The 25,159-nt window shown below is 31.1% G+C and overlaps 1 protein-coding gene across 1 annotated transcript in view; it reads left to right on the forward strand.

Moving 5' to 3' along the window:
* Positions 1 to 23,606: 23,606 nt before the first annotated feature.
* Positions 23,607 to 25,159, forward strand: part of LOC114338337 (phosphoribosylformylglycinamidine synthase) — a 73,608-nt gene continuing 72,055 nt past the window's right edge. Inside the window, exon 1 of the mRNA XM_028288926.2 lies at positions 23,607 to 24,584. Coding sequence (XP_028144727.1) covers positions 23,746 to 24,584 — 839 coding nt within the window. The 5' untranslated portion in view covers positions 23,607 to 23,745. The remainder of the gene's footprint in view (positions 24,585 to 25,159) is intronic.

The following is a 25,159-nucleotide window of genomic DNA, read 5'->3' on the forward strand; positions in this document are numbered from 1 at the left end:
ATGTAATTTTAGTAAATTGAATTGTTATTGTTTTGTTGTCTTGACTTTTTATAAGCTTTGTCGATAAAATTGTACAATTTTTCATGACAATAAAGCATACTTCTATTCTATTCTATTCTAATCGAGAAAAGAGCAAAAGTGTTAAAGTGATTTTTTAATAATATATTGTTACTATGGAACGCTTACAATTTTGAACATCTTTAATAACAAAATACTTGGATCACAGAATATATCTTGATGTATTCTCTGCTTCTATCTTCCATAAATAATACACAATAAATAACTTTTTATAAAGTTCACCTCTTAAATCAATTATTTATCAAATACACAATTATTTATCAATATTATTTAATCAACAACTAAAAATATTCCCGATTCATGTCAAATAATTATTTAGAATTGTCACTGATTGTCAGTTTCTGACTGACAATATTCTATTCGACTAAGTGCGTTGTATGACAAAGATAGATTTGGAAAATATTATCACGTACCGGGTGTCCCAATAAGAATGGCTCTCGGCCATATCTCAGGAACCGTTTATAGTAGAGCTTTGAAATAAAAAATTTTATAACAAAAGTTGCCTCAGGAAAAGCCTGGAAATTATTTTCATAGTTGTGGGACCACCGCTAGAGGGCGTAATTGAATATCAAAAATTAAAAAATCTAAATTTTACAAAATTTTACTAATGAAGGGGCACTGGAAATCCGATCGTCGTATTCTTCATAAAATTCTACGCATATTTGATTTGACAAGATTAGGTCTACCTTTGGAAATAAGAGGTGGGGGTGAGTGGGAACCTTGTTATGAAAAACTGGCTGTAAGTCCGGTTCTGCTTAATCAAATTTTGCAAACTTGGTCTTGTTGAAGACAGATCTTTTTCGTCAATATAAAAGTTATGATTTCGAACCAACTTACTGAGTAATATGCCAGCTAGAAGGCGTTATTTAATTTTTTTCAGAAATCTAGTGTTCCTTGGAAAATATTAAATACAAACATGCATTTTTAATACCATATTACAAAATTAGATAAAATTAGCAACAGAATAGCGAAAACTGCATGTTAATACCTTTTTTCTATCTCGAGATATCTTACAAAATGTGTAAATTTAAAAACATAACTGTTACTGTCACCGGTAAACGAAATTCATTAAAAGTAGTGTGATATGGAAACAACAAAGAAACATTTTCCAGCTGTCAACGGATATTAGGTCTTTTCAACGCTTCTCATTTGTTTCGAGCCTCGTTCATATCTCGTATATTAATATTATACACAGATTATACGGCATATGACAGAGGCTCGAAACAAATGAGAAGCGTTGAAAAGCCCTATTACAAAGAAATAAAAACAACTATTTAGTGATGACATAAACGTTCAAATTTTTGCCCATCATTTTCGTTGCAAACATTTACTCTTTCAAGAGTAGATTGAACAGCAGTCTCAATTTCTGCTCTCGATATGCTTTGAATGGCGTTTAGTATTCTCTGGATAATGTATTCTAGAGTAGTGTATGATGGGCAACAATTTGAATATTTAGGTCGTCACTAAGTAGTTCTTTTTGTTCTGTGTTATATTTAATTTTAATAGTATTGATTCTCTTTATATTGTTGTTTTAATTAATTATATTTTTATACGTTGACATCTGGAAAATGTTATTTTGTTTTTTTCCACAGCACACTACCTTTCATTAACTTAGTTTACCGGTGATAGTAACAGTTATGTATAACATTTACATGTTTCTCGAGATATCTTGAGATAGAAAAAAGGTATCGACATGCGGTTTTCGCTATTCTATTGCTAATTTAATCTAATTTTATAAAGTGTGATTAAAAATGCATACTTGTATTTAATATTTTCCAAAGAAAACTAGATTTTTGAAAAAAATTAAATAGCGCCTCCCAGCTGGCTTATTACTTATTAGGATGGTTCAAAATTATCACGCTTACATTGAAGAAAAAGATCTGTCTTCAACAAGACCCAATTTTCAAAATTTGATTTAGCAGAACCGGACTTACAGCCATTTTTTCATAACAAGGTTCCCACTCACCCCCACCTCTTATTTGCAAATGTAGAGTTAAACTTGTTAAATCAAATATGCGCAGAATTTGATGAAGAATACAATAATCGGATTTCCAGTGCCCCTTCATTAGGAAAATTTTGTAAAATTTAGATTTTTTTATTTTTGATATTCAATTACGCCCTCTAGCGGTGGATCCACAATTATGAAAATAATTTCCAGACTTTTCCTGAGACAACTTTTGTTATAAAATTTTTTATTTCAAAGCTCTACTATAAACGGTTCCTGAGATATGGCCGAGAGCCATTCTTATTGGGACACCCGGCACATTGTGTTCATTTTTTTCGAATCCTGAAAAAACCAATAAATATTTTTGAAAAATCTAAACGCAGAATGAAAGACTAAATTATTACCGAGGGCCGTAAGTCCCTTAGAATAAATAAAAATTTTATTTTGAATTAGATATTTGAAATTAAAAATTACACTAAATTTTCTCTTAGTTTTTCACCCCTGTAACTTATTAAAATAAACATTATAGAAGTTCTCAGGGACTTTCGGCCCTCGCTAATAACGTAATCTTTCATTCTGCGTTTAAATTTTTTAAAAATACTTATTAGTTTTCTCAGGATTGGAAAAAAATTAATCCCCATTTGAATAGCATTGCAGCCGAAAAAACGTACCGATCCTCTTAATCATCTGAGTTACTATAAATAAAATCATATCTTTGGATGGTGAAATGATTGTGAAAATTAAGAGTAAAACAAAGTACCTATGATCGGTATTATACAAAGTAATAAAGAAATGGATGGAGATGCATGCAGTAGAATTGGGGTTGGATTGATGAAGTGGAAGGAAGCGTGTGTTGTGTGACAGAAAACTTCCAATGAAGCTGAAGAGAAGATTCTGTAAAACAGCAGTAAAACGAATTATAATGTATGGAACTGAATGTTGAGCAATTAAAAAGAAAGAATAACAACGAATACATGTGACAGAAATGAGAAAACTTAGATGGATGAGTGAACTAACAAAAAAATATAAAATTAAGAATTATTATATTATGGGAAGTCTAGGGGTGGCAGCAATTGATGCCAAAATGAGAAAGCATAGGTTAAGATGGATAAGTTTGGTCATGTTCAACCTCGACACGATAATCACCCAATATGAAGAATACCTACTCTGCTGGTTCCTGAAAGAAGTAAGAGAGGAATACCAAAGAAGACCTGGGAAGACGCTTAAGTAGGACATGTCGGTAAAGGAGATTGACATTGGTATGTCCCAGGATAGAAACATGAGGAAATGTAACGACGAAACCCAAAAGACTCCATTTTCAAACAAATAAATATTTAAAAATAAAATCCTTGGATTTCTTAATTCGGAAACAGATTCTCTCTTATACCTATTACCCATCCCTAATTTTAGAAGGATGGGTAAAAGGTATAAGAGAGAATCTGTTTCCGAATTAAGAAATCCAAGGATTTTATTTTTAAATATTTATTTGTTTGAAAATTGAGTCTTTTGGGTTTCGTCGTTTCTTTAATAGAGGTTGCGAGTGCGTCTAAATGTTGATTATTTCTTTGTAATTGGCATACTTGGCGAATATGTCTAATTTCGGTTCAGAGCATCATTACAAGCTCTCCTGAGGAGAACAAAAGTTCGAAATGGTCCATAGAGAGATGGTAATGATCTCTGAATCGAAATTAAATATAAAATGCCTTCATCTATGAAGAAATGTATTTATGAAGGACAACCTGCATAGGGATAAAGGCAAAGGGAATGATAATGATGTTCTAAAATTTGGTCTTGAGCTTTTCTACAGCAGAATTTCGTCAAAATCGACGCAGTGTCAGATTTATCATAAGGTCAAAAGAAATGGAAGAATCTTCAATAAAAAATGGTATGATTTTCGAAATCGAAGAAGTCAAATGGATATTTTCTGTGGATGGGTGCAAGTCAGATAATAACCAAAAGTATTCAAAAACTATATTATGATGTATTTATTGTTCTTACCTGGAAGACGATTTGTACGTACAATAGTTTCCCAGAGCTTAGTTAACGATAATTTTCCATCGTTTTGTGGTAGAACCACCGGATTTTTTTCGACAAATTCTTCATGATTTTGTGAAGACTGATAATCTAGCATGCTGCATAATTTTTTAGTGTTCCTTTCTAAAGTAGAATATATTAAATAGTTATTTTATATTCTTTTTTACAATTTAAAATGCAGTCCTGTTTTTAGTATGCTTTTTATTTTTAAACAAACTATTCAAAATAAGAAAAAATATAAAATAAATATAAATAAAAAAAAAGAAAATGACGTTACCACCAATTTTTGTCTTAGTGTTAATCGGTTAATTTTATCAGAAAAGTTTATTCCCTGGTGTATGATATCTGTTGAAATTTGTTTTAGTCAAGGTGTTGTAGTATTTTGTTTAAGAATTTGTTTAATTTTCAAAAACCGTGTCCTGAAAACAATTTCCAATTTGAAAGGTAAATTTAACTACAATTTTAGTTGAAAATAGGTTTATTTTAACGTTTCCATTTGTACTTCAGATTTTTTTGTAAATACAAATTAATTTAGGTGAAACAGCAAGATCATTAAATGTTAAGAGTAAGTGAACAGAAATTAATACAGGCGTTAAGGAAGATTGGTCTTCATGGAAAAGATATGAGAATGGTCCAACACATATATAGTTATAGTTAGCCGTTAAAGGAAATTGGTATTGATGAAAAGATATGAGGATGATCCAACATCTGTACTGGAATCAAAAGGTAGAATAAGGAATCTCCAAGTCTATTTACAGAACAAGTCGATATAAGTAAGGGCGTGGGACAAGGCTGCATCTACTTCCCTCTGTTGTTTAATATTTACGTGGAAAAGATCTTTCAATTTGCAGACCAGAATTAAATTCCCATATACAATTTGTGTTTTTGTTAGTGCTAATGTCTTTAAATATATTTACCACTCTTTGATGCCATTTTTTTATTAATTGTAAAACATCATCTACAGCGTGTCTACTTAAGTTGGAAACATATGGGAAACTTTTTTATTATTAATTTTAAGAAAAAAAGTTATTCTTCATAAAAAGTTCTGCATGCTCTAAAACCTAAGATTCAATCATTAAATATCAGATTTTATCAATATTATACGAGGTATGTCAAAAAATATTAATTTCGTTCAAGGGTAAAGTACATTTATTTCTCTGAATATCGAAAATTCTTATTATGAAAAGTTGTTTGGAATTAAAAACTAAGATCAAATATGCATTTATATGCTTCTAATTGAAAAAAAAAATATTTTCCAAACTTTTCTCAAATTTATGGAGACTTTACTTCGTTTTTATTTATTACACATAAGATAACTCTTTTATTATTACTTTTACGAAAAAAAGGTATTCTTTATAAAAATATCTGTATGTCCTAAGCCCTAAGATGCAATCATCAAATATCACATTTCATTAATTTTATACGAGGTATGTCAAAAAATATGAATTTCACTCTGGAGTAAAGTACCTTTATTTGTCACAATATTAAAAATTGTTATTTCAAAAAGTTGTTTAGAATTAAAAACAATGTTTCAATATATGAAATTACATCCTTCTATTTGAAATATTGTGAAATATAAAAGTACATACTATACTCATGAGCAAAATTCATATTTTTTTACACACCTCGTATAAAATTAAAAAATTTTGATATATCATGGTTGTATCTTAGTTTTTAGGCCATGCAGAGCTTTTTATGAAGAATAACTTTTTTTCGTAAAATGAATAATAAAAGAGTTAAGTATCATATTTTTAATACCTAAATAAAAACGATTAATTTGAGAAAAATTTGTAAAATATCTTTTTTTAATTAGAAGCATATAATTTCATATTTGATGCTAGTTTTTAATTCCAAACAACTTTCCATAATAATAATTTTCGATATTCAGAGAAATAAAGGTACTTTACCCTTGAACGAAATTCATATTTTTTGACATACCTCGTATAATATTGATAAAATTTGATATCTAATGATTGAATCTTAGGTTTTAGAGCATGCAGAACTTTTTATAAAGAATAACTTTTTTTCGTAAAATTAACAATAAAAAAGTTTCCCATATGTTTCCAACTTAAGTAGACACGCTGTATATGTTCTAACGCAAACAAAGGCTTTAGTCAGATCTACAAAGCACATCAGTTATATTTCATTGCTTTCTTACTAATTTTGTCAAAAGCCTTGTTGTTCACTGATTATGTAAGTTTCGTTGATCTTATTAGCAAATACCCTTGTTATTGGTTAAGGAGTTTTGTTTACCAAGATAATTGATAGGATGTTTACTATTTCTTTATTTGTGTCATGGTATGGTAATACTGATTCTCCAATGGTCTGGTACATGCTTGATATTTAAATTTTTTTAAAAAAATACAACAACGATGATTGTTTTCAATCATTGTTTCTCGACAGTATTTTGAGAATTTAAGTGGTACCTCGTCGCTTTTATGTTTTTATGATTTTCATGGTGTCATAATCGTCAGTTTACTTTTTACTTAATTGTGAAATTATTTGAATTTAAAGAAGCCAATAATAGACCAGGGCATTTAGCACACTTCTGGTGTATTAGACTAAAGCCATTGATTTATTCTAAAACACCAGAATAAACCGATTTTTAAATACAGCATCTAGAGGCTTGTCAATTTTTGCAAATTTTTCACGATGACGCATGACGCCGGGAAATGTCGAAATGCATAAAATTTAATTTTTTTAAGTGCATAAAATGCATTCAAAAGTACAAAAACATATCAAAATAAGTATATTATGGGCCATATTTGGTTACTCAGGGGTTTTTGGGGTTGCTGAACACGAATACCCTATCAGAACCGACCCCGGAGCATCTGGTGCCCACTTCACTTGTCAGGACTTTTAAATTTGAAATTTCAAAATGATTGATGAAAAGTTGTTGTGAATTGTAAAAGACGTATCAAAATGTTATTTTTTCTAATTAGGTATTTTGATGTTACTTTAAGACAAAATAAAACTAAAAATTAACAAGAAGAACATAGTGTTTTTTCTAGGCGAAGATTTGGATTAAATGGATAATTACGTCGTACAGAATAGATTTAACCTTTAAATTTATATATATATATATATATATATATATATATATATATATATATATATATATATATATATATATAATATATATAATATTTGCTGAACAGTTGGGAAACAAGGTTGAAATATTGTGGTAGCAGCAATCTCAAAGAAAACTCTTTATAATAGTTCCAAGCTTTCGAAAATGTTTATTTTCATCAACATGTTCTGGATTTTTGGTAACACAAAGATAGCAATTATTATTGATTTCAGTTAGCCTATTTGTTAAATACTGTCTATTTATGATTGTAGTTTCCCTGATGTTGAAAATAAACATTTTCGAAAGCTTGGAACTATTATAAAGAGTTTTCTTTGAGATTGCTGCTACCCCAATATTTCAACCTTGTTTTATATATATATATATATATATATATATATATATATATATATATATATATATATATATATATATATACAACTTTTTTAGTAGCGAGAATCACCTTTACATAATAAGAAAAAAAGGCTGAATAGGCGGGTTGAACTAGATTCTTCTTAATAAAAATTATTTCTATCTTCTTATTAAAAATAAAAATTATTAAATTTTTTTAAAAACATTTTAAAAGTTTTTAAGTTCTGAGAAAAGACGAAAACATGTTTTACATCATTTAGATTTCAAATACAATATTATCAGGATAAAATTTTATTGAAAATTAACCAAAATTTCAGTTTAAAATTTGTTTATTTTGACGTTTTAATTTTAAAAATTAAACAAAATAATTTGTTTAACTTGTTTTTTACGAATGATCCCAGAAATTAAAATAGAAACATCAAAATAAACATCTTATAAACTGAAATAATGTTAATTCTAAATAAAAATAATAAATAATAATATATGAAAATGCCACAAGAATATAGCTTCAGAACAATGACAAATATAAAAAATACGTTACCAAAGGTTTTTAAGTTCCCATCTAATCGACTCTTACAATCTAGATCCCTTAAGTATTTATTTAAATTTTACCCTTTCATTATAAATTCTAGAAAGAACAGGACTGCATACAAACCGTAGTTTAAAGCAAAAATTAATTTATGGAAGGCAACAATTGTGCGTCTTAAGATTATTCAGCATGCAACTTTCAGTCACGACATTCGTCACAAACACAATATACCGACATATGTGAACTCGCCGGTTATGCTGAAGTTTTGCGCGTTACTGGCAATTGTTTTATAGCGCGACGGAGTTTTCGTGAGAACTCCACATCCAGTCTAAAAGGCTTTGTGGCGCATATTACAGGGTGATCTCCCGTTCTTAATTGAAGAATCTGTCTTTCAGAATGAAATGTAAAGTGCTCGGAGAGCAAATAGATCTATATTATAAATATTTTTATTTACAAATCATATTAATAATAATTATCAAGACGGTCACGATTTACGAACGAAGAAAATAAAAATTAAGATACACATGAACATTTTTTTTTTCGAAAATATTTCTAATAAGGTAAACGTACCTATTATCGGCACCTTTAGCACGTTAACCCGCCAGTGGTCGCTATATGAGATTTTCTCTCACGGTTTCAGAAAATTGCGCACAACTTTTTTTCTGGGAAATTATACGCGCTGTGGTTTCTTCTAGTCTCCTAACTATCCTCCCTCGACAATCTAATAGACTAGTTTGCTCAGATAGTGGCTGAGTTTACTTAGTATCACCATATTGTTGAGTCAGTGCGCTTCATGTGAGAGATTCTCTCATCTAGCGACCACCGGCATCACCAACTGTGTATAAAAAATAATTTTATTTTCCCCCTTAAAACCTAAAATAATATCCTTTTATGATGTAATAAAAGGCGCCGTGGATGTGGTCGATGATATGAAAATCCTATATTCTGTTTCACGGGTTAGTTGTAGATGGTCACTTACCATATATTTTTCAATGTTAAATATTGGCGGCATCAATAGTCACATTCTATATAAAAATAATAATAATAAAACATAAAAACGTCCTGTCTTTTTAAAGCAAATGGCTTTATCGTTGATGAAACCTCATGTTTTTTGTAAAATTTTGTAAAGAATGGAAAAAGTTGGATATGTGAGAGAAAATTTCACGCGCGACCACTCGCGTAACAACCTACCTAGCAACCAATGCCGGGTTAAGCACAATGGAGATTCGTTTTAATTAGGTTAGTAACCAAATTAGCTGAATAAAGTGTAATCCGATTATTGTTTTGGCTAACAAAATCTATCACAATTACACACAGTATATTTACTTTATCCTAAAATAAACTCATAATATTTAAAAAATTAATAAAATAAAAAGTGTCGTAAGTCCCCATTATCGGCATTCTAAATTAAATTCATGCTCTAATTTTCGGCATATCAAGGATCCTTTTTTCGGCATGAACTAGATACCCAAACTTTGAATAATTATTGTATAAGATACTTAGGGGAGCAGGAGGCTAGTTGTAACAATTTTCATATAATAAAATATATCTCGACAGCGACTTTTAGTATGGTATAGTTAGACCCAAACCCAGACATCCAAAGTGAAAGTTATCCTTCAACACCAAATTGTTCTATATGGTCCACATAATGTTCAGAAAAAAGTCACACCATTTTGAGCGTCGGGTTTGGGGGGAGAGGGGGGAGAAATCTGCAAATTCGTAGTTTTTTAAGTTTTTCGTCAATATTTCTAAAACTAAGCGGTTTATCATGAACAACCTTCTACACAAAATTGTTCTACATTAAATTTGAAATAAAAAAGCCCTATCCATAACCCTTCTAAAATGAACGGTTCCAAAGTTACGGAGGTAGTATAGTATAATTGGTCCAAAAAAGGCCCAACCCAGACATCCAAAGTAAAAGTTTTCCTTCAACACCAAATTGTTCTATATGGTCCACATATTGTTCAGTAAAAAGTTACACCATTTTGAGCGTCCGGTTTGAGGGGGGAGATGGGGGAGAAGTCGGTAAATTAGTAGTTTCTTTAAGTTTTTCGTCAATATTTCTAAAAATATGCTTTAGCGTAAGGAATGTTCTATAGAAAAATGTTCTACATGAAATTTAAAATAAAAAAGGTTCTATACATAATTGTTATAAAATCAACGGTTCCAGAGTTACGGGGGGTGAAAAGTGGAGGTTTTCGATACTTTTTATATTTACCGATTTCTCCCCCCCCCCCTCTCTCCCCCCCTCTCCCCCCCCCCCAAACCCGACGCTCAAAATGGTGTGACTTTTTTCTGAACATTATGTGGACCATATAGAAAAATTTGGTGTAGGAGGATAACTTTCACGTTGGACGTCTGGGTTTTTGGTATAGTTATATCATAAATATTGCCCAAAAAATATAAAAAGTATCGAAAACCTCGACTTTTCACCCTCCGTAACTCTGGAACCGTTGATTTTATAACAATTATGTATAGAATATCTTTTGTTTTAAATTACATGTAGAACATTTTTGTATATAACATTGTTTACGCTAAAGCATAGTTTTAGAAATATTGACGAAAAACTTAAAAAAACTACTAATTTACCGGCTTCTCTCCCATCTCCCTCCCAAACCGGACGCTCAAAATGGTGTAACTTTTTACTGAACAATATGTGGACCATATAGAACATTTTGGTGTTGGAGGAAAACTTTTACTTTGGATGTTTGGGTTAGGCCTTTTTTGGACCAGTTATACTATACTACCTCCGTAACTTTGGAACCATTCATTTTAGAAAGATTATGCATGGGACCTTTTTTATTTCAAATTTAATGTAGAACAATTTTGTATAGAAGGTTGTTCATGCTAAACCGCATAGTTTTAGAAATATTGGCGAAAAACTTAAAAAGCTACAAATTTATCGATTTCTCCCCCCCTCTCCCCCCCCCCCCAAACCCGACGCTGAAAATGGTGTGACTTTTTTCTTGACATTGTGTGGACCATATAGAACAATTTGGTGTTGAAGGATAACTTTCACTTTCGATGTCTGGGTTATGCCATCTTTTGGATCAACTATACTATACTATTTCCCAATTATCGCTAATTAAACTCTAAACGCTAGTTTAACTCTTTATGAATAAAATCGATCTGAAAAAAAGTTAAAACAAAATGGTATTTATTAATCAACTAGCATTTTACCAAAAAAAGTGCATTGTTACAACTTACCCCGCGCTTGGGGATAGTTGTAACATCTATTAGGGCAGGTTGTAACAGTAAGAAAATTCTAATTTTTTGGTATATTTCAAAGAGAATACCAACGTTATTCCTGTTGAAAGATGTTGCTCTACTTAATACCGTGGCTTCCAGTGTTCTTAAAGGTAAATGTAGATTTCCACGCATAAAATTTTGGACTCAATCTGGACCAACTGTATACTTTTGATACCAAGAAGAAGTAAGTTGCTTAGCACTGAGTTTCACGACACATTGGTAACCCAGTTTTCGCATCTCCATGGGAATTAGTCCAATATATATATTTCGGCGCACTTCAGAATATACGAAGCCATTTTACTTTCTTCTTCGGCTGTAAAAACTATCCCTGGTTTACACTTGTAGACTCTAATTGTTTTTCGTTTTTTTTATATATATCGATATAGACATACATGCCACAGTCCCAAAGTTTTACTTGCTTGTCTTATGCTACATTGATTATCTAAAACTTCCGCTGAAGCTAACTAGTAGACTTCACGACCTGGCTTTGAGTTGCCCTTTCTGATTTTTATAAATATTGTCTCATTCTTGAGGAAAAAACTAAATAATGCGTTTTTATATTGTAGATCATAAATTTAATAAGATTCAGCGCAAGTTGTAGCATGTTTCAACAAGCCCCAACGTTTTGTTACAACAAACCCCGTAGCACACTTTTGTATACTTATTAAAATAACTGTAAAAATAACTTCCTAATCGTAAAATCGTTAAGCAACATCCAAGTATAACTAAATTTAGAAAATAAATTAACACCGAATTAACACATTCATTTCCGTTTAAACCAATAGCGATAACCAAAATTTTATGAGTGTCAAATTTTATATTACCTCATCCAAATGAAGTACGTACACAAAACTATTATTTGCAACTATCGGAGGATGATGGGCTAGACGGTATCATTTGCAGGGCGATAAGATAATAAGATTGTGTCAGCTAAATTAGTTAAAAACCGTCAAATAACCTTTGAAAAAGCCGTGTTACTACTAACCCCTGTTACAACAAGCCCCTTGTTAAGGTGGCGCGTAATAGAGGGCAAGTCAAGAAAAGTCGCTTCTTTGCCGAATAAAGTATACTATTTTTTCTTCAAACGTAGCAAAATCTAGAATGCCTCAAACGACATGGGGGCTGGAAATCAAGCACGGTTGCCGAAGGATATATAGAGGATTCAATAAGAAATAAGAACGATAATGCTCAAAAAATTTTAAACCCTCATGATTCGCCAACATCGGGAATGATTTCTGAAAGTTGTGCTCGACTATCAGTATCATCAACAATTACCAATGCGTATCAAGAGTCGGGAACATTTTTGCACGGTTTCAATTTTGAGAATGCATCATTAACTAATTGTACTTTTAATATTACTATAAATAAAAATGATGTTTAATTGTTGTTAATGACATTTGTATTGTTGCTTTGTGACATGTTTCATATTGTTGCCATAACAACATTTTTCCCTCCGCCCCGTAAAGAAATGGGGGAAAAAACTGCTGCCGGCGGAGACATCAAACTTTGACAGGATCAAGTTAGATAAGTAATGTCATCATTATTTGACGTTTGAAGAAAAAATACATTACTACACCCCACGGTTCTTAGACATTACTACGGTTGCCTAAATCGACTAACCAATGAACATTAAGGGTGAGATTACGTCACGAGAGTTTACTGTCATATGAATCGTAATATGATTTTTTTCGAATCCTGAGAAAACCAAGTATTTTAGAAAAATTTAAACGCAGGATGCAAGATTACATTATTACCGAGGGCGGAAAGCCCCTTAGAATAAACAAGCAGATTCTATTGAATGAAATATTTGAAATTAAATATCACACTTCTCTTTTATTTTCAGTCCTGTACCTTATTAAAATAAACATTATAGAAGTTTTCAGGGACTTTCAGCCCTCGGTAATAATGTAGTCTTTCATTCTGAGTTTAAATTTTTCAAAAATATTTATTAGTTTTCTCAGGATTCGAAAAAAATGGATACAATTAAAACACATTGAGAATTTTGACATGCGTCAAAGTTTTGCATTAACTCAATATAAAATTCTGAACTGTTGAATTCCAGCTTCCCTAATAATTATTTTACATCAAAAGACATTAGAACCTATTTGAAAATGATTGAAATCTGTATTATAAATAACTGTTAAAATTGGTCTACGTAATTAAACATATTCCAAAATTTTGTAAAAATGTAATACATTTTAGTTTTCAGCCCAAACTTAGGCCACACACAATGCAGTAATGTTCACATTTTTGAACTGTCAATATTTTTATTTTATCATCTATTGTTTAAAAACAATACAGTTGATAAGATACCCTCAGTTGCGGAGAAAGGATTAATAATAAAGATTTTTTTATTCAGTCAATTATATATATACCTTATCTATGGTCAATGGTGTGAGCACTGTCAGCATAGTAACGTGTGGCCTTACTTTTACACGCATACCTATTCTGGCAAATGTATCATATTTTTGAAAATTTTGGAATGCATTTAAATCGTAGAACAATTTAACTTTTAATTTTAATACAGATTTTAATTCTCTACAAGTATTCTCTCATGACTTTTGATGTAGAATAATTAGGGAAGCAGGAATTCAACAATTCAGAATTTTTCATTGAGTTTCCTATGGCCCTTTTTACGATTCACCACCAGGTATAAGATAAAATGTGTACTATTTGTCTTATTATTTCATAATAACACAAATAATACACATATATACACAATAACACACATTCAATGATCGGAAATAATTTAAAAATATGGGAATGTAAACTCTTGTGACGTAAAGTCAAAAGTATAAGTCTCCCCACCACCGCCGGACAAGACAACCGTAATAAAGTCTAATAACCGTGACTACACCCTTCCTCGAGGCACTTACGAAATTTTTTCAAAATTTTAAAATTTTTTATATCAAGTTATCGCGAAAAAGGGTAAAATGTGAGATTCTATCTAACGTCGCGACTACTCGCGGGTTAAACACACTTTATTTTAGTAGTCATTGACACAAGCATTTCCTTTTCATTTTCCTCTTCTGGTGTGGAAAACGGGCCTTCGTGACATTATTCAATTTAATCTTTGTGTTGCGATTAGAAATTCTATTATTAAAGGTTTGTGCAACTTTTTTTTCTTTTCGTTTTCCAATTTTTTTTGGATGCGCTTTTCTTTCCGTTACATTTTTAGCTGTTCTTCTTGTTTTTCTTTTCTTCTATTTTCTTGTAATATTGTTGCCACTGAGATTGTTTGTATGTTCTAAAAAAAAGTCCTTATTTCAATATATCATTGAAACTGCCTATCCAACAACTGCTTTTTTGTTGCAGGAAATCCACAGGCTGCAATCCGAAATAGTCATGCTATCAGTAGGTTTTCTTCTTCTTCTGTTAGTGTGATCCCTGGTCCAGATTTCATCTCTAAAGAAGTTCTACCGTTTACTTTATCCTGTAGAGTCGATCTAGGTACCTTATACAATTTGCCAGCTGTTTTAAATGGCATTCCTGACTGAACAGTTACAACAGTTTTGTTTACATCTTCTGAAGAATATTGAATTCTATTTTTTTCTTTTACATTATTAATTTCTTAATTTTAGTCTAAAACAAAGAATTTCCAATTATCGGCACGTATAGTCATGTATTATCGCCAGTGTTATACTTGGTCAAATTATGACTATTTCTAGTATAGATATGGGATGCCGAAAATTGGTACAGAGAATCATCGTTTTTTATTGCAAAGAATGACCAAACATTTGTCATAGTAAGTTAAAAGATGACGCTAAAATCAACATATATAGAGTATATTGCATGTTATAACTAGTGTGACCAACTAGCCCGAAAAATCCGGGACATGGCCCGAATTACGAAGTAGTGTCCCGGCATCCCGGACAAGGCTTCCGGGCCATCCGAATTTTCAACGTTTTGGTAAAATAATTTTATTTTGAAATTTTTAGTACATTATGTATTCTTCTAAGAATTAGAGGTTATCTTCTCATTGTTAAGCAAATTAAGTAGTGCGACAAATATGATAGTAAGAAGTAATCAACACAAAAATGTTCTGAAGTTGTTTTCTTGTGGAATTTTTGACAATTACATTTTGATGGGATTAATCCACAATCAAAAACTTGAAGCCTTTGAGATGTGGCTATACAGGCAAATCCTAAGGATATCATAGACGGACAAGATAACCAACGAGACCATACTAAGAAGAATGGGGAAAGAAAGAGAAGTGATGTTTACATTTAAAAAGAGATAGTTAGAATATCTCAGACACATAATGAGAAACGGAAATAAATACAGATTACTGAAAATAATCCTTCAGGGCAAAGTATTCGGAAAGCGAGGTATAGCGAGAAGAAGGATATCATGGTTAAAGAACCGGAAGAAATGGTTCTCCACCACAACAACTAATCTATTTAAAGCATCTGTTAATAAAATAATTATAGGCAGAATGATCGCCAATATTCGATACGGATAGGCACCAAAAGAAGAAGAAGCCACAATTGTATGACACTTACATTTTTATATTAACCTAAGGTTATAATACCTATGTACATGAAAATTCAACATCAGTTGATTTTTCCTTTTTTGAGAACGATTTCTGGATTTAAAAAAAAAACTAAGAAAAATGTAATTATTACAGCCAATTGTGGCTTAATCCTATCAAAAATATCATTGACAGCATAAAAATGTTAAATAATCAATGATATTGAAGTTCTGACAAAAAAAATGGCCCAATTTTTATTGAAAGGTCCCGGATTTCTGGTATTTTTTTCAGCCTTGTCCCGAATTGGACTGAATTGGAGTTGGTCACACTAATTATAACCAATTATCGGCACTCCAGCCGATGATTGGATCATCTGTTAATATTTACGTACCTATTATCGGCACCCTCAAAATACTGCAAAAAGCTATAGAAAACAGTTTTTGGCCAACAAATAATCAAAATCAACTATTTCTCAACAAACAAAACTTAATAAAACGGTTATTCGAAATTTTAATCAGAAATTATAGCATTCTATAACTTACCTGTTTCTTAACACATACAATAAGAAACACTTCCCATGTGAGCTTGGCGCCAACAGGCCAATATATTTTTAAATGTTGTGATTACAGTTTTCGTCGGACAATTAACATATTTTTCGTACGCGTGGATAAAAGTTCTTATAAATTAGTGAAATACTTTCGTTCAACAATCACGCGCAAGAATTCTTATTTTTTTCGATTATGTAATCGAATTTATGTAATCGAAAATAGGATCGTTTACCTTTCTTTGCTTTCTCCAATGTAAGACCATCTTCTTGTAATAGTCGTTCTCGTATTTCATTGTTCTTAATGCCACATATAATCATTGTTACAATAAGACTATCTTGAAGCTTTTCCAATTTGCATTTACCTGCCCTTTTCTTCAACTCGGTTATGAATTTATTGGTTGGTTGTCCTGGGTCTTGTTTGTAAGTAAAGAATTTATACCTTTCATATACAATATTTTCTTTTCCTTGGAAGTGTACTTCAAACTTTTCCAATAAACATTTTAACTTATTTTTTTCGTCCTTTGCAAACGCAAATGTGGTGTATATTTTAAAGCTTTCCTCACCTATATAATGAAGCAGCTGGGCACACTGTGTCTCTTTGCTTTTCTTATTTATTTCCGAAGCAATTAAGTAATTTTCAAATCTCGCTCTCTACGTTTTCCAGTTTTCTGCTAAATTTCCGGTAGTACACAACTGTGTAATGCCTCTATTATCACCCATTTTCTTCTGTAATTTGTAATTTATTATAAAACCATTTGTTTCTACAAGACGTGTCTTGGAATTTTTAGGTTATGGACGATGCATCTTTTGAAATTTTTTAATTGTATTTATATCTCATCCATATCATTCAGTATAAGAATTTAATTGTACCAACTACTGAATGCGCCATGTATGTTTGCTGGTTCGGTTTAGGATTTAATAATGTATTTGGATTACTTCCAGACATTTATTTTTAATTAAAAGTACAATTAAACTTACATCTTATACAATCTGGCATAAAGTGACATTCCTCCGTCAACTCATAGGACATGGCAGGAGTACATAGAACACAGAACTATAACTAGACTCAGACTGACTAGTTACCCTGACATTTGCTACATAGGACCTTTTTCATTTTCATAAAATCAAATCGTGCTTTTTCGATTCTGACTTTTATTTCTGCAGTTCAGTCATTATTTTCTGTTATAAGTGTTCCTAGGTAAGTGTACTTTTTTCTTTTTTACTCTTTCGATCTGCTAGCCCTCTACTATCAAGATTTCGTTAGTATTATGGTTGTTTTTACTAATCTTCAGAAACTTCGTCTTTTTGATATTGAGAGAGAGTTCGGTGTTCCCTACTACACCTTACTATTTTACTCATGAGTCTTTGCAGGTCTTGTAAACTATCGGCTATTATTACTGTATCATCTGAATATCTGATGTTGTTAACTAAGACTCCATTTACTCTTATGCCGACTGTTTCATCTTCCAGAGTTTCTCGCATTACCTCTTCAGAATAAGCGTTAAATAATAGACTCCTCTCTTTATTTCCATTTCTTCGGATGTTTCTTTTTTAATTCTTACTATTGCTCGCTGATTGTAATAGAGGTGTGTTATTATTAGAAAATCAAAAAAGAATAGAAAACTATAATTACTATCGAGGCCTTTTGCAATGTTTGCCGCTCTTAGTTAGAGCTCTCTTGTTTCGCTTATTGCGGTGAATCACTCCACATTCTTCTTGTATGTTGTCAAAGTTTGTTGTATGACCTGGCTTTTGTTATAATTTTTTCCACTCATTTCGATATGTGCACTGTGCACAGTTCCCTCCAGTTTCTCACTTTGAGGATTTTGATATCTCTCACGACCTGGTCTTTCCATCTCTCCCTGGGTCTTCCTCTTGATCTTTCAATGTCTGGCTTCCATCTGGCGATCTTCTTAATCAGTAGGTCATTTTACTTCTCTCTATGTGTCCCAGCCATCTCAGTCTCTGCTCTTTAATAAATCTAACTCCTATCTTCTCCCTTCATTATGTCTCTTAGTGCACGGTTCATTTTTCTTCTCATTTCTTGGTTTTCCGTATTTATCGGGCCCATAATCAGTGTGAGGATTTTCCTTTCGAATATTCTTAATCTTTAAATTGTTGAATTCTTTTAAAAGTGTAGTTTTCTCTCCTTATCACATTATCTTGACGTTATTATCTATCATCTATCATGACATGATAATGTTTCTGATAATTAATCTGAGCTTTGAGGTTATTGGCGGTATACAGGGTGTCTGCGTAACTTGGAACCATATGGAAAACTTTTTTAATATCAATTTTACGAAAAAAAGTAATTCCTTATAAAGTGCTCTGCATAGTCTAAAACCTAAGATGCAATCATCAGATATCAAATTTTGTCAACAGTATACGAGGTATGTCAAAAAATATTAATTTCGCTCAAGAGCAAACTACCTTTATATTTCAAAATATCAAAAAATTTTATTATGAAAAGTTATTTGTAATTAAAAACCATATTCAAATATGCAATAACAGCCTTCTACGTTAAAAAAAAATTTCTGAGATTTTCCTAAATTACTGATTCCGAACATCATTTTTATTTATTAGACCTATAATAACTCTTTTATTAATAATTTTAGGAAAAAAAGTTATTCTTCATAAAAATCTGTGCATGGTCTAAACCTCAAGATGCAACCATCAGTTATCCAAGTTTGTTAATTTTATACGAGGTGTGTCAAATAATATGAATTTAAAAAGAATTATTTCTATATTCTTTCTAAATTCATATTATTTGACACACCTTGTATAAAATCATATGAATTTAGAAAGAATTCTTTCTATATCCTTTCTAAATTCATATTATTTGACACACCTCGTATAAAATTAACAAACTTGGAAAACTGATTGGTTATCCAAGTTTGTTAATTTTATACAAGGTGTTTCAAATAATATGAATTTAGAAAGAATTCTTTCTATATTCTTTCTAAATTCATATTATTTGACACAACTCGTATAAAATTAATAAACTTGGAAAACTGATGATTTTATCTTGAGGCTTAGACCATGCACAGATTTTTATGAAGAATAAGTATTTTTTCTAAAATTATTAATAAAAGAGTTATTACATGTCTAATAAATAAAAATGATGTTCGGAATCGGTAATTTAGGAAAATCTCAGAAATTTTTTTTCACGTAAAAGGCTGTTATTGCATATTTGAATATGGTTTTTAATTACAAATAACTTTTCCTAATAAAATTTTTTGATATTTTGAAATAAAGGTAGTTTGCTCTCGAGCGAAATTAACATTTTTTGACATACCTCGTATACTGTTGACAAAATTTTATATCTGATGATTGCATCTTAGGTTTTAGACTATCAGAGCACTTTATAAAGAATGACTTTTTTTCGTAAAATTGATATTAAAAAAGTTTCCCATATGGTTCCTACTTACGCAGACACCCTGTATACTGGCTCTGAGGTTATGGTGCAAATGTATGAAATAAATTCGTTATTTCCTAAGCCGGCGACTTTAAGAAAAAATGCCGAAACAGCTCTATTTTTATTTTTAAATTATGATTATTTTTGGCATAAATATACAGGGTGTTTCATTAATAATTGTCCATATAGTAACTGGAGAAACCTTAGTACAAAATACGAAGATTTAACCCAAAACACTTAAATAAAATGTTGTTCCTTACTGAGTTACAGGGTGTTTTATCTAAAAATTAAAAAACTATTTTTGCTCAGCATTTTAAAACTGTTCGGCGTATCCTTTTCATACTTGGCAGGAAGTGTAGGTACCGTACAAACTACTAAATTATATTAAACAAATGTCTTTGGCTATTACCAGAGGCGTACGACGGGGAAAGTGAATGCTTGACCCTGTTTAAATTATACGCCACTGGCGGAATTGCTATTTTAGTTCAATTTTTGGATTCTCAGGATTTGGATTTTAGATTCTGGAACACTTTCTATCAAAATAATATACTCTTTATTCGTAACGATAAAGTCATTAGTTTTCGAGATCTTTGAAGTTAAAAATGAAACGACACGGTCATTTTGATTAATGTATTGTGTCGCTTCATTTTTAATTTCAAATATCTCGAAAACTAATCATTTTATCGTTACGAATGAAGAGTATATTATTTACATAAAAAGTTTTGAAAAATCAAAAAATTACACTAAAATAGCAATTTCGCCAGTGGCGTAGAATTTGGGAAGGGTCAACCTGCCACTATCCTCTGTCGTACGCCTCTGGTAGTAGCTAGAAACGTTTATTTATCTTAATTTAGTAGGGTATACAGTACCTACACTTTCTTCCAAGTATGATAAGGATACGCCAAATAGTTTTAAAGTAATGGGGGTACAAATAATTTTTACATTTTAATCATATCTATGAATCATATAAATTATTAATCAAAATAACTGTGCCGTTTCATATTTAACTTCAAATATCTCGAAAACTAATGACTTTATCGTTACCAATGAAGAGTATATTATTCACGTAGAAAGTAATGGAGAATCTAAAAATGGCGCCAAAATGGCAATTCCGCCAGTGGCATAGAATTTGAGAAGGGTCAAACATTCACCATCCCCTGTCGTACGCCACTGGTAGTAGCTAGAAACGTTTGTTAATCATAATTTAGTAGGGTGTGTAGTAGTCGCACTTTCTGCTAAGTATGAAAAGGATACGTACAATAGTTTTAAAATGCTGAGCAAAAATAGTTTTTAAATTTTTAGATAAAACACCCTGTAACTCAGTAAGGAACCACACTTTATTTAAGTGTTTTAGGTTAAATCTTCGTATTTTGTGCTAAGGTTTCTCCAGTTACTATATGGACAATTATTAATGAAACACCCTGTATATCATACTAGTGACGTCATACATCTGGGCGTGATGTCGTAATCGATGATTTTCTTAAATAAGGATAGGGGTAGTGTTAGTTCGTTTGAAATGTTATTCAATTCTCTATATAAACTTTCTCAAAAAAAAAAGCTCTATGTTCACTTTCCGACTATTAGAAATGAATTAATTGTGCCAAAGGACAAAATAAAAAAAAGTTCTTTCCTTGCTTTCCACACAGGGCCTATTTTACCTCTAGGCCCGTGAGGCACTTGCCTCGGGCCCGCATTTTAATCTGGGCCAGAAAGTTCACAAAAAAATTTATTGCAATAACAAAATAAATTTTCAAAATCCTTTCATTTTACGAACAGGAAATGATAAATGATAATAATAAGAGTACCATTCATAAATCGTATATCGTTCTTAAAAAATATCACCGATAAAGGCTTCATATAAAGATGAGCTTTCCAGAGGACAAAAAAGAAAACATTTTTTTATGAAAATTCAAGTGTTCCCGAAACGATTTGTTTAAAAGGACATGCAAATTTTAAAATAAATAGTTTTTTACCTATTTGTGATAATTGCGCAACTATCTATATGAAAATTGGCTTGTTATTCTGGTTTCCAGGTGTCAGTTCCATATAGTAAGACGCATCTTTTACATTAGTGTTGAAGATCCTTATTTTCATGTTTTTTATAGTTCTCTAAATTTCCATATACAGGGTGTCCCCGAAAATAGTGCGTTCCTTAAAGGTATAGGTAGAAGGCACCATGTAGAGCAAAAAAGTTTTATAACATTTTTTTCTAAATGCAACCGTTTGGCTAAAAAACCAAAATACATTTTGGTATGCAAATTGAAATCTGAAAACTACGTATACAAAAATCTAAACATAGACAATCACAATTAAAAAATAGTTGCAGCATTTTATCCATAAGTATTTGCATTAAACCCTGTCTTCATCGTAAACAAATAAACAAATTCTTGTTTTGTTGGATTTTCAAACATGGGGTGGTACAAATATTTTGCATGATTAACTATTTAGTGGGATAATATTTTGCAGGTGTACCTGTCTGACCTAAATTTGTGGTGTCAATAAACTAAATCACAAACAGTTCTTGTACAGTGATGCCAAATTAGTTAATTTTATGAAAATAAAAATTCGCTTATATGGCGCGAACAATATAAATTTTCTTTTTGGACCCGGTAAACTTTAGAAAAAAATGTTACAGGACTTTTTTGTTCTACATTGTATATTATATCCATACCTTAATGGAACGCACTATTTTCGGGGACACCCTGTATATTGTTTTGTTTAACGAGTAACGAGGGGTATGATATTCGATATTCTTGCTTTATTAAGTCTATTTTCTACATCTTCATCTATTTTTTCTTTATTATCGAGTATACTTCCTAGGTATTAATTAAATTATATTTAGGGGTCCGAAAATTGTGTAGTGCATCGGGCCTGATTTGAAGTAAAATAGGCTTTGCTTCCACAAGACAAGCCTGTTATAGTTTTAAAGTTAGATTATGTTACAATTGCTTGAGAAATCCTTTATTTTTCTTTATGTTGAGAATTTATTTTAAGTTTTTTCAAATACTTAAAAGCTGTAAGAAAATAGATTTTGTTTGTAAATCATTTAGCTTTTTAAAATATTTTTCATTCAACTTTTTTATATTATTCATTCATTATTCCGAGGGGATCAAGTCTAAAACAAAGTGATCAAGTCTCCCTTCCTGCAGGAGACTTGATCTCTTTTGCTCCTTGTCGAAATATTTTTGAAGGTATAGACTTGAATTTTTATAAAACACCACGTGCATGCGCACACAGACAGTATCGAGTTAGTTGCTAAATCTATCAAGTTATGTAGGTATGTATCAGTGCAAATAAAGTGTGAAAAAATATATTATAGTGTTTTTAGTAAATCTATTATTATAATTTTTGTCTCTTTGGATTTGTTTTCCTAGGGAATAAGATAATAAGTAATATTAAAACGATTTTATATACTTCTCTCTATATTTTTAATTTTTGGTAGTGTTGTAATAACATTTTTTGGAAAATAGTAAGTATTAAAATTGGTAATCTTAGTAATATTTAAATAAAATACAGATAAACTGTTTAAAGTATATTTATTTCGTTGAAATCATATTATAGAAGTATAACTTCTTACGTGCGTATAAAGTAGGTACACACACATTCTGTTTTTTACTTTACAATTATTCAATATTTTGCAGTTTTAAGAGTTAAATCTTTATTAATCACTTTGTGATATTTAGAATCTTCATTTTTTATTTTTTTTTGTTTGTGTGGGATCAAAATTACTCGATAAGGAATAAAGTTTACCCACTCTCCCCTATATAAGATATGTCTCCTGTAAAAAGAATTGCCTATATTTGCAATTAATGTATGGGAAGGGAGATCCACACCAAATGTGTGATTTGTGATTGGTTGCGTTGCTCGTTTGGTGTTTAAAATGAGAATGAGGTTATCAAAGTTATTTTTGTAAACATGAACTTTATTATCAATTATTTTTCAGTTAGAAGTAAGAAGTTTACGTCAGAGAGATTGTAATTTTTCTATGAAGAAATTGTTTTTCGTATCATTAGTTTAGTTTGTTCAGTGAAAGAGAAAATGAAAAAACAAGGTGGAATTTTAAGGTTATACCGCACACCTGGTTGTACAGCAGCAAAAAAGTTTGAAATTGTCCAGAAACTTCAGCAAACATGTAAAAATCTAAAGGATATTCAAACCGAAATATGTTTTCATATCGAATCAACAAGTGCCTTGGAAGCAAAAGACGTTAAGATTTTGAAATGGGTTCTTCAAGATCCTCTCCATCCCCAAAATTTAAGCGAAAAGGGAACGCTGGTAGCGAAAAATGGTACGGCTTTGGTTGAGGTAGGACCTAGATTTAATTTTTCCACATCAAGTTCCACAAATGCTGTTTCTATTTGCCAAAATCTCGGCTTGGTCCAAGTAACCAGATTAGAGGTCTCACGTCGCTATCTTTTAGTGTTTAATCAAGGTACAAAACTTACACCTCAAATTGAGAATAATCTAGCATCTTTACTCTATGATAGAATGACTGAATGCAGGTATACTCCAGAAAATATACCTAAAGTTAGCTTTAACGAAAAACTTGCCAAAAAGGAAGATATAAAAGAGATTGATATATTGGGTAAAGGTGCAGAAGCTTTAAAAGCCATTGATAAAGAACTTGGTCTGGCGTTCGATGAAGCAGATATAGTATATTACACAAATTTGTTTAAAAATGTTCTTAAGAGGAATCCCACTAATGTTGAATGCTTTGACTTGGCTCAATCTAACAGTGAACACAGTAGACATTGGTTTTTTAAGGGAAAAATGGTTATTGATGGTGTAGAGCATAAGCAATCACTGATAGATATGATTATTGAAACTCAAGAACACACAAATCCCAACAATGTTATAAAATTCAGTGATAATAGTAGGTAAGTCTACAAAATTATTAACTCTTTTATGCGACTCTTCTTTTTAAAATACTCTTTTATTAAGTTATTGTAATTTAAAATGTATAAGTTAATACAGCAAACCTTGAAGACAACTTATAAGCTTATTGAATTGAGTATAGGAAATCAGATATTAGATAACGTAACAATATTGTTAAAGACATTGTTACGTAATAAGATATAAGGTATACAACATAATACTTAAAGCTGAGCTAAAATAAATTTTATTGCACCTAATAGATAGATATTTAGGTGCCACTTCGGTATGCGGTCTACCATCTAATATGTGGTCTACGGCAATTTAGCTGATTCGGCATGTGGTCTATGTACAAAAACAAATTAGAGAAACTATTACAAACATTACTATTTTATTATTACTAACAGCTTCACTGTTCAATTGGTAATTATACAAAGAGTCTACATTCTACCACATCCAATACTATTTTAATATTAAATATCATGCAACCGCAGTAAATATCGGTTTTTGCCTGAAAGGAGGAAGACCTAACCCTTCGGTCCAAACCCAACTTACGGGTATTAGAGTGAGAGAACCACAG

Source organism: Diabrotica virgifera, chromosome 5, assembly GCF_917563875.1.
Source record: "Diabrotica virgifera virgifera chromosome 5, PGI_DIABVI_V3a".
NCBI lineage: Eukaryota > Metazoa > Arthropoda > Insecta > Coleoptera > Chrysomelidae > Diabrotica > Diabrotica virgifera.